The 11,139-nt window shown below is 36.2% G+C and overlaps 1 protein-coding gene across 4 annotated transcripts in view; it reads right to left on the bottom strand.

Annotated features, from left to right (window-relative positions):
* Positions 1–1,584: 1,584 nt before the first annotated feature.
* LOC129750871 (organic cation transporter protein) overlaps positions 1,585–11,139 on the bottom strand; it is a 221,245-nt gene continuing 211,690 nt past the window's right edge. For all 4 annotated transcript variants that reach the window (XM_055745994.1, XM_055745995.1, XM_055745996.1 and 1 more), the window contains 3 exons: positions 4,312–4,457; positions 4,113–4,240; positions 1,585–4,043 (listed from right to left, as the gene is read on the bottom strand). In XM_055745994.1, coding sequence (XP_055601969.1) covers positions 4,013–4,043; positions 4,113–4,240; positions 4,312–4,457 — 305 coding nt within the window. In that variant the 3' untranslated portion in view covers positions 1,585–4,012. The remainder of the gene's footprint in view (positions 4,044–4,112; positions 4,241–4,311; positions 4,458–11,139) is intronic.

The raw sequence follows: 11,139 nt of genomic DNA, 5'->3' as shown, positions 1-11,139 counted from the left end.
AATTTTGTCAAATTTTGTCAAATTTTGTCGTATTTTGTTTGATTTTGTCAAATTTTTTAAATTTTGTCAAATTTTATCAAATTTTGTCAAATTTTTTCAAATTTTGTCAAATTTTGTCAAATTTTGTCAAATTTTGTCAAATTTTGTCAAATTTTGTCAAATTTTGTCAAATTTTGTCAAATTTTGTCAAATTTTGTCAAATTTTGTCAAATTTTGTCAAATTTTGTCAAATTTTGTCAAATTTTGTCAAATTTTGTCTAATTTTGTCTAAATTTTCAAATTTTGTCAAATTTTGTCAAATTTTGTCAATTTTTGTCAAATTTTGTCAAATTTTGTCAAATTTTGTCAAATTTTGTCAAATTTTGTCAAATTTTGTCAAATTTTGTCAAATTTTGTCAAATTTTGTCAACTTTTGTCAAATTTTGTCAAATTTTGTCAAATTTTGTAAAATTTTGTAAAATTTTGTCAAATTTTGTCAAATTTTGTCAAATTTTGTTAAATTTTGTCAAATTTTTTCAAATTTTGTCAAATTTTTTCAAATTTTGACGAATTTTGTTCAAATTTTGTTAAATTTTGACACATTTTGTTAAACTTTGACAAATTTTGAAAAATTTTGAAAAATTTTGACACATTTTGACAAATTTTGAGAAATTTTAAGCATTTTGTGAAATTTTGACAAATTTTGACAAATTAGAAAAATTAGACAAATTTTTACAATTTTTGACAAATTTTGAAAAATATTGACAAATGTTGACAGTTTGTACAATTTTTGACAATTTTTGTCAAATTTTTGACAAATTTTGACAAATTTTGACAAATTTTGACAAATTTTGACAAATTTTGACAAATTTTGACAAATTTTGACAAATTTTGACAAATTTTGAAAAATGTTGACTATTTTGACAAATTTGATTATTTCGATAAATTTTTTGAAATTTTGACAAATTTGACAATTTTTGACAATATTTGACAAAATTTGACGAAATTTGACAATATTTGAAAATTTGAAAAAATTTGACAAAATTTCACAATATTTGACCATTTGAAAATTTGAAAAAAATTTACAAAATTTTACAAAATTTTACAAAATTTTTCAAAATTTGAAATAATTTGACAAAATTTGACAAAATTTGACAAATTTGACAAAATTTGACAAAATTTGACAAAATTTTGTTAAACTTTGACAAACTTTGACAAATTTTGACAAATTTTGACAAGTTTTGACAAGTTTTGACGAAGGTTTGACGAAGGTTTGACAAGTCTTGACAAGTTTTGACAAATTTTGACAAATTTTGACCAATTTTGACAAATTTTATAAAAATTTGTTTGATAATTTTTTTTAAAGTTTTTTTTACAGATATTCCAAATGTTTTTACTTGTCAAAGTTTGTTGAAATTTAACAAAGTTTGTTACAGTATGAAAATTTGATCAAAATTGTCAAAAACTTGTGAAATTTTAAACAAGTTTTCGGAAAGTTTCACCTGTTTATACTTTTGACAAAGTTGGATTTATAAGCTTTCGTTGGGGATGTTCGAAGAAAAAATGAAATATAATACTGGTTCATTTATAGTAAGTTTATAGCACATTTATTTTTGAAGTGGCGTTCTGGAGATACTTTGGCATAACAATCAGTTTTTTTTTTCATAGATTGGAGTTGATGTTGGATGATTTGTGGTTATGTACATAATTCTAGCAATCATCAAGTAGCAAGTTGAGTTATTCTTCTTCTTTTTTATTAATACTCTTAAACATTAAACGATCTCTTAGGCATAATTTTAATTGTAAACTTTTTTTGTTTGTTTCTTTCAATACAATTACACATCCATACTGTTTTTGATACGTTTACTTTTTAGTTTTTTTTTTATTTTTATTTCTGACGTCTAGCGTTTAAGTACCGAAGCATCAAAACAGCACGGCTACATAAACCGATAAAAATACTTTTTAGCCAAAGCTTGTTAGATGCAAAATAAAAAAAAGTTATTATCGTGGGACTTCATAAATGCTTTTCAAAACAAAATTCAACAGTTGCTTTGCCGTTCTAAATCAGTTTTTTTCATAAATTCTTTAAAGTGCTTTAACATCTAAATATTCCAGCGTCTTGTAACAAATTTTATTATCCGGATGTTTTTTTTCGTTTTGGAGTGCGAAAAAAATACCTATCTCCAACAGACGACACCTCAAAGCAAGTCACGATTATGCTCAGACAGAAATGTTTCTTTTCTTGAATTTGAAAGCTCTAAATCTGGGATTAAGCTTATTGCAAAACATTATTGCACTGCTCTTTTTTTGTTGTTGTTATTTATTAGGATAACTCATTTTTTAAGTACAGCTAATAAACTCCCTCACTTGACATTGAGACGAGATTGCATGTTTCAAAATTGTTGGTCTAATTTTTGCGATTCATTTTCCATGTAATCTACAATCCAAACACGGTAAAAGTTACGTTGGTTTAACTTTTTTGTAGTGAGTTATTTGTTATATTTGGTTTTTTATCTTGGTCGATCCCTTCTTTTTTATAATTGAAATACTATAACACACAAGTTATCACAACACAACATCGAATGGGTTAATGAAGGGTATCTCACAAATCTAGGGTGCAGCGATTATCACGCCAATACAAATATTGAGTCTTAGCGTAGCTAGTTTCTGTTTTTATTTTAAATTTTATATCTCATGGAAACACTAAAATTTGATCTCATTTTCACGATTCTACTGTGTCGCTTGCAACACACTCTGCTACATAAATGCATTATCTGATGCAACGTATCTGTATCATGACTATGATGAGGATTTTATGTATTACGGAAACGATTGCATGCAACATCTAACTAGTGGCGCGACATGTAGCCTGCGATTTATTTTGTCACCTGAAAGACAGTAAGCACAAACTATTTTGATGAAGTTGTTTCACGATTTAAAAGAAGGAATAAAAATTTATAAATATAAATTTTTAAAAAACTTCTAAAAATTATGATCCTTAGATGAAATTTTGAAAAAAAATATTCTGTCTAACTAATAAAAAAAATTTTGAGTTAAATTTGAGTTTAAAAAATGAGAGAACGAATTATGGGAAAAACAGTATTTCTTCCAATGCTTTAAATATACAATCAATAGCTGACAAAACAATCGCAAAGCTTATCGGTTTGCTTTTGGCTCAGAAGCAGATTTGTATACGAAAAAATACTCTGGCTGTTTTGGGGTTTGTTTGTTTATTTATTGTTAGTATACAGTTAAAATTTGTTCGTATAAGTTTGTAAATAATTGTAGTGTATACAGCTTTACTTTTGTTATGATGGAACACTTCAATCGGTGTATTCCGGATTGAAAAAAAACTTCTCCCTGGACCAGCCAGGAAAATTATCGAAAAATTCGTCATACCTTAAAACGGTGTCTATGTAGAGTCAACATTGTATGATGAAACTTCTTGCAGATCTGATAATAATTACTATTGTTGTTCTTGTTAAAAGATATGTGAGCGATGTGTGTGTACGTGTGAGTGGCATTCAAACATATCAGATTGAATTTACTGTAATTGAACTGCGACTGCAATTAACTTTACGCAATAAATGCTGCCCTACTTTCCTTAAGCTACACATAACATTCACTTGCTTGCAGTGTGTGGCACCTTACTCGATACAAAATATATAGCTATACAAACATTGACGGTGTACTAGTGTCCTCTATTGGTTTTTGTTTTAAATTTACGACAATTGACGTTTTGATATTTTGTTTTCCACAGTGTTGTGTTCCTAAAATTGGTGGTTATAATTTTGTGTAGATATAAAAATGTATCCTTTTCCATTGTCAGCAATCCGAACAGCACAAAACACCACTAGGCGGCTCCCTTCAATATTCGAAACTCTCCTAAATCCTAACCTTGACAAACTCTGGGAATAAGTTAAACAGATTCTAGATATGGCAGTTTTAGTGAACAATCTCTCTTTCTTTCTCTCTCCATCCATCAGACGATGTGATCTACGAAACAACACTAACACGCTCTTTAATTCACAGCTCAAGTTGCCGCCAGTTGGGTATCGATATCTCTGAGAAATTTAAATAAAACAAAACCATTAGAATTGATTTGGAAACCAATAAAAACCATTAAAACTTACCGTTCTTCATCCCGTGGCTCTTCGTGCTCGTGGTGTTGCATAGTTTCCGGTAGAAATACGATCACAATAGCGCCAAAGATGCACCAGGCCGTCAAGAGGGACATTAGCAGGTGGTCCTCTATTTTGGTCTGAAATGATCGAGCAGTAACAAAAATTTAAATAAGTTTCATAAGTTTTTTTTATAATAACGGAAACCTACCAGTATAGAGAGATATGGCGTCAGCACTAGGGCAAATCCGGCAGCCATGTTGCAGGCACCGACTCCAACATTTCGGATCGCTGTCGGGTAGAGTTCAGCGGTGTAAACCGGCATTATGGTGTTACCAGCGCTAATGGTGAATTTACCTGTAAAGACAGTTTAAAATCGAGAAATACGCTTTTGAAAACTTCCATTCACATTGAACATGTTTAAGTAAGAGTTCGGCATAACAGACTGAAAAATAAGCGGCGCTAGTAAAATGGTCAACTCGGTCGAAATAAGCAATCGCTAATTGAAACGGCTAAATCTTAAGACGATTTTCATAAAAAAAAAAGCACGTAGAAATTAAGGACGCGTTGATTAAGTTAAACATTTTTAACGATTTAATAAGTTAAAGCTAAAACGAAGTTTACCGGGTCAGCTAATTGTAGAGATGAAATTAAGGATATGCAGAAAATAAATCAAAATTAATAAAAATAAAATAAAATTTATTTGGCGAGATTGAAGATGTGTGGGTTAAAACATCATGTGCGGGGCGACCACTATAATAATTGGCCCTTATTCTGCGCCTCGAGTGACGTGACGATAGTAGAGTCACCCAAGTCACTCTATTCCAGCAGTCGGTTTAGGTGAGGAACGTCACTTCGGATGAACTTTGTGAGTTCTCACCCTATTCTCGTAGTCACCGTGGGTGAGAATCGTCGCATTCGGGTGACGATTTTAGGTGACAATTGTCGGTACCTTTTCAGGTGGTGACGAGATAAAAATGAAATGAAAAATTTCGAAAATTACTGTAAAGCGGAGTTGTTAGTTGTTAAAATTCAATCAACATGTTTTACGTAGTATGTTTTTTGCTTAAAATTATCAATAAATTTGTAACCACGACGAGAATTTATTTTTACGAGAAGGGTTGGAGTTTAAGAGGGCTGGTTTTATTTAAGGGATTTCTGCTGCCAAATCTTCCCTGGCATCATGCAATCTAACTGTTGCCACTGGGGCCAGGAAGAGATGTGCACGGTGCGAGTTTTCTCGTCTACCTAAGCCCGGATTAATTTCAAAAAAAGGGGAACATTCAGATTGAAATTTTGAAAAATCTTAATGGGGAAATTTATTTCATTAGTTTTGAAGATTTTTTATAATTTATAAAGTAGTATATATATATAGATTAATAATTTAAAACAAATCTGGTGTAAAATGGTTCTATACACCTAAAATATTCGCTTTTACAGACGCAAAACGAACTGCTCCTTCAGCATTTTCTCCAGCGTCCAGCGCTTTTCAGATCGACCTGTACAGTTGAGCTATTGCTAAACTTGAATCAGAATAATAAAAAAAAATACATTTAGTTTCTGATACAATCTTTTAAAATTGTTCTGCTTTGATTTAAACATTTACGATTCATCACGCAAGGTGCTGGCCTATGAAACCACATCCGAGCCAATACCAACCAACACCTCGATGCAAAACTCCCCAGCCGTGTGTATCCTCGGGACCACTCCATAGTAGATCGCACATAAGCCCATCGTGGGGCACTTTCTGTGTCTTCTTAATGTTCTGCTCGTGGCTCAGACCTAGAATTGGAGAAAAAGAAAGTAATTAAGTATAAAATGTTTTATTGAAAACGGCTTTAAAAATTTAGAAGAAACTCCAAAAAGCTTATTGGACACTAACACCGATAGCAGATCGTAAATCAGCTCACTTGAATCAGGTCTCCCTCGAGGAAACGGACCGGCTTCAGCGACAGCAACGGATCCAGCAGGAATGTGTTCAGATCGGCGAGGGCCATCACGATACGATTGACTCCGGAGATGACTTCCTTTACCTGATTGCACTGTTTCGCCCCGTTCCAGCGGAAGGGAAACGATAATCCACACCACCGACTCCAGGACCGCGTCGATTTCTGCCATCAGCACTTGTTTTCGCTGATTTCCGCCCCAAGCTGGCCGCAACACTTCGCGAAATCTTTTAATTTTTCCGTAGAAAAAAAAACAATAACATAAGTTTGACAGTTTGGGGTTCATCCAGTCACTCAGTGGGAATGAATATCTGTCACTTGCTCTCACCGTGCTGTCACCTCACTTAAACCGACTGTCGGAATAAGGTGACAAGAGTCGAGTGACGGTGAGGTGACTCGCCAAACGTCACGTCACTCGCGGCGCAGAATAAGGGCCAAAGGCTTTAAATAGTTAATTAAATGATAAAGAATAATAGTTTTGAAAAGATGGAAGCAAATATGTATGATTTTTTTTCATTAATTGATTTTTTTTTTCAAAATGTGAAAACGTGAAAACACGAACAGTTTGAAAATAAAGTATTAGCAATTAGTCCGTTTATTTTCACTATTATTTTCCTCGAAACCCTTCCCGACATATTTTACAAAAATTACTTTTGTTGTTCCACCTCAAATGGTCCGCAAATTCAATGTTTTCCGGCTTATTTCCGTTCTTGAGTCATGGCCTGTTCGTATCGGAAAGTTTGATTTGGTCGGTCGGTAGTTTGGGAATGTGGATGGAAGTGATGCCTTCTAAGATACATACAACACAGGCTTCGATCGGGTTTTATAAAAAATCGGCTGAAGGCTTTTTCGACGGAATAAGACTTTCCTGTGGCGCAGCCTCGAAGATGGCGATGTCATGTCGTAAGTTCTTGTTCAGTTCTAAGATTGCGACCACTTTTCCAAATCTAAAAAATAACAATAAAATCAATTAGTAAAGAATCAGTACGCCACAATCAACTAACTGTTAGGGTCGGCAATTTCCGGCATGCCACGGTGGTAACCTCGGTTGGGGAAAATATATAAACCGGCACTATTCGGAGCCGTCGGCATCTGATTTTGTTTTTTCGGCAATAACACCCATGCAGATCCGAACCCAGCTTTGATGAGTGAAATTTCTACTTACCTCGCACAAATCGTCCGTTTGTTATCCTCAAGCAGCTTGCTGTGACCGTACAATCCGATGATGGCCATTTTCGAACCGAAATTCCAACCCGTTACACTAAAAACGAATTCGGAAAATCCGAAGCGAGAGCAAATTCAAAACAGCACCAGCTAAATTCTACCATTTTGACAGGTGTGTTCATTTGGCCACTCACCTAGAATGAACCTCTGTCACTTTACCCATATCGACTCCGGGAATAAGGTGACAAATCTCACGGTGACTCCGAGGTGAGGTGACAATAATCACGTAACGCGCGGCGCAGAATAAGGTCCTTGAGTGCACTCATCGAGGAATGACCCATCGAGGAAAAACCCAATTTGGTTTGTATGTGGTTTCCACAGAATATATATAAAATAAAATAAATTTCTATGGCAATTCGGGATGAATAAGCCACTGAAGCTTAAAATCCCTTGAGAAAAAATAAATTCTATGGCAATGTTTGCTCTTTTGGCAACACTAGGCAAAACAAACAAAACAAAAGTCAGTCATTGATCTATTCTTGTGGGCTTGTGATATAGCTCAGTTGGCAAGTCTGTTGTCTTCTGAGCAGATGTCCGCGAGTTCGAGCCCAAGAGTAAATATCGAACACAGTTGTACCGGATAAGTTTTTCAATAACGATCCGCCAACTGTAACGTTGATAAAGTCGCGAATGACATAATGATGGTAAAACGACTATAATCGAAACAAAAAAAATCTATTCTTGTGAGCGACAGACATGTCTGAGTGGATCTCTGAATTGAGATTAGTAAGAAACGTAAAATCACGACAATGGCGTTGCTGATAGAATAAGGATGGAGCGCGTAGATTCTCAAGGCTGCTGCTACGAAAAAAATTCTGGTTCGGCCTCCGGTAGAAAGACGGATTGGCTCAGAGAGCGAAGATTTTCAAGGCTGCTACTACGAGAACAATTTTTTTTATTCGGTCTTCGCTAGACAGACGGACGTGCTTAGGAAGCGCAGATTTCGCCTTCCAGTGGAAAAAAACGGATTGGCTTAGGAAGTGCAGATTTTTAAGGTTGCTGCTGCTGCTGATTTTTGTTTTGATTTGGCCTCCCGGTGGAAAAAGACGGAATTGGCTATGGAAGCAAAGAATTTAAGGTTGGTGCTCCGATGGATTAAGACGGTTTGGCTAAGAAAGCGCAGATTTTTAAGGCTGCTGCTGCTGATGGTTTGTTTTGATTTGGATAAAGACGGGTAGCTTTAGGAAGCGCAGATTCTAGGCCAGCTTCTGCTGATTGTTTGTAGTGTAGAATTGTACACTCAGGCAAATTCTTATTATAATTTTCGTAAGACGTGTCTTATGAACCGCTTTTTAGAGTGTACAACTGTTTTTCAAGAGTCTTATGAATTTATTTCAGTTTTCATAAGAACATCTTATGGAAAATAGAAGAAACGGCTTTGTGAAAATGTAATGAACACATTGATTCATTCCATAAAATTGTTATAAGCTGTGTTGTCTGTAAGTTCAGGATCACGGAATATTTCCGGTCTGAAGTGTCCCAAGGGCGCGATGCCCTAGGACACAACTACCAGAACGGTTACGTGAAGTGGGCTGGCTTCCGTGGCTCGTGAGTATGATAATTGGACATAGAACTATGTCCATGGTCACCCTAACTGCAAGCATCCCTACCCCGTTCGTGCTATAATGGGCGACTTGTGTTTGACAACCAACCAATTTTCGGGGCGAAATCTCGAAAAATAAGTGAAGAGTTGGTTGTCGATCCCGACAAGAAGGTAGTCGGGAGTGGATAGTGAACCAGAGCAGACGTGTGAAGTGGTTTACACCTCGAAAGAAAAAAAAAACCACGTCGTTGTTGGCTTGGAGGAGCCTTTTTTTGGAAAATATCCAGTTTCTGCGATATACCTTCTGAAAAGTTGGCTGGACAATTCCGGAGGACTCAAATCAAGTGGCCTACAACCTCTCCGAAAAGTGGGGTCCACCGACAAGTTGAAACGCTAGACACTTCATTACTGGGAGCCAAACCACGTGGCAACTATCCACTTAGCATTTCATCTGCTAATTTATCCGACGACAACATCAATTGGCTTGATTGGACCCCGCTGACAAAGCTCCGATTGGCCGCAATCCGTAGGCAAAGCTCCGCTGGCAAAGCTCCGATTGGTCGCAATCAAAGGGCCGATTTTGACCCTGCTGGCACAGGTTTCGCTGGAACAAATTTCGCTGGAAAGCTCCGATTGGCCGCGATCCGTTGGCTTGATTGTGCCCCGCTGGTAAATTCCGATTGGCCGCAATCCGTTGCCTTGGTTTCACCCCGCCGTCAAAGCTCCGTTTAACCGCAATCAGTTGGCTGGCTTCGGCTACGCTAGCACTGATTCCGCTGGCACTCGTTCTGCTGGCACTGGTTAGGCTGGAATAGATTCCGTTGGCACAGATTCCGCTGGCACAGATTCCGCTGGTACAGGTTCTGCTGGCACTATTCCATTATTGCCGAATCTGCGCCGAGTCCGCTGGCCGCTAATCCCGCTGGCACGCATCTGCAAGCGTCGAATTCGCTCTCATTAGTTTGCTGGCACGCTTCTGCGGGCCCGAAGTCGCCGGTGTCGACCCGTCCAAACAACTCGCTGGCATCGACACGTGGGCGACAATCCGGCAACTATACACCAAGTGGAAGAAGGTACACGGCTACCGCAACCACTCAGTATCAGTTTCGGGGGTCCATCCAAATATCGTCGAATGGAGCCCATCCACTCCGGCAATTGCGGTAAGCCACCCCGCATACTAAAAAACCATATCTCAAACAGTCTTTACGATACATCTACGGCTCCAGAAATAGTGATTATCTCTGTAAACGTAGCCATTAAATAAAACTTTACTTCGACAACGATAAAAACGAAACATAAACATTCATGCGAAAAAGTGATGATATCTGGATCGGTGAATAAATTGTATGAACGATTAACTTCAATTTTTTCTGTAATCGTAAAAATAATCTCGAACCGTTACTCATAGCGTCCATGTCTTATATCAAATTTACGTCTAAATTGGCCAAGACGTGTGTCAGAGATGCCAGATGGTTTGGCAAAAAATCAGCACACTTTTATGATATACTCATGCAAAATACTAATTTATGCAAATGCAGCAAAAAAAAGCCTGCAGAATATTTAGATATTTCTTTATTTTACTTTGTTGACTTATCCAACCTTTCGGTTAACCATGTCGTTCATACGTAAAATATTGAGATGTCAGATGGTTTTTAAAAACCTTCAAACCAAAATTAAAAATGATAATCTCTTTCTAAGAATAGGTAAAACATGTTTTGCTCCCATCCCCAAACAAGTTTGGCGTAAAGAGATCAAGCTTCTTTTGAAACATGGAAATATACCTGCATATCCGCATAATCTCCTTCTTTTGTTTATTATATATGATGCACAAATATATTTCTCAACTCTAACCAACCGAAGAAACATCATTTCTACTAAATATCATATCCATCATATCATTTCCATTTCCTTTTTATCATTTTTCAATGATAAGTGATTTAAATTCTATTTCCTCGAAATTTGCCTATTTCTTGAAGTCATTAAGTATGTAAGAAGGTTTAAAAGCATTTGATCTAAGCTAATAAATCTTTTTTGGTTTTCACATTTTAAACTCATGGTACAATTTAGAAAGATTGGTCTAGTTGGCATCCCTGCCGAGAGTTGACAACTGAAAGAGAAGAAGAATACAAACAAAAACAAAAAATATTCGTTTTTCGCGTTCGACCCACGTTCCGTTTCCCACTCCCGTTTCAGCAGCAACAAGTCCTCCGATTGTGGTCCGGACGGACATATTTTATAGGACAAACCGGAGGACACCAGCGAAGTTCGCAAAAGGTAAATTTTTTTGCCATTACAATTTGTTGAAATATACGAAAATGGTTTTATT

Source organism: Uranotaenia lowii, chromosome 3 (assembly GCF_029784155.1).
Source record: "Uranotaenia lowii strain MFRU-FL chromosome 3, ASM2978415v1, whole genome shotgun sequence".
Classification (NCBI taxonomy): Eukaryota; Metazoa; Arthropoda; class Insecta; order Diptera; family Culicidae; genus Uranotaenia; species Uranotaenia lowii.
Note: the sequence above shows the minus strand (reverse complement) of the source record. Positions and strands in the feature narration are given on the sequence as shown.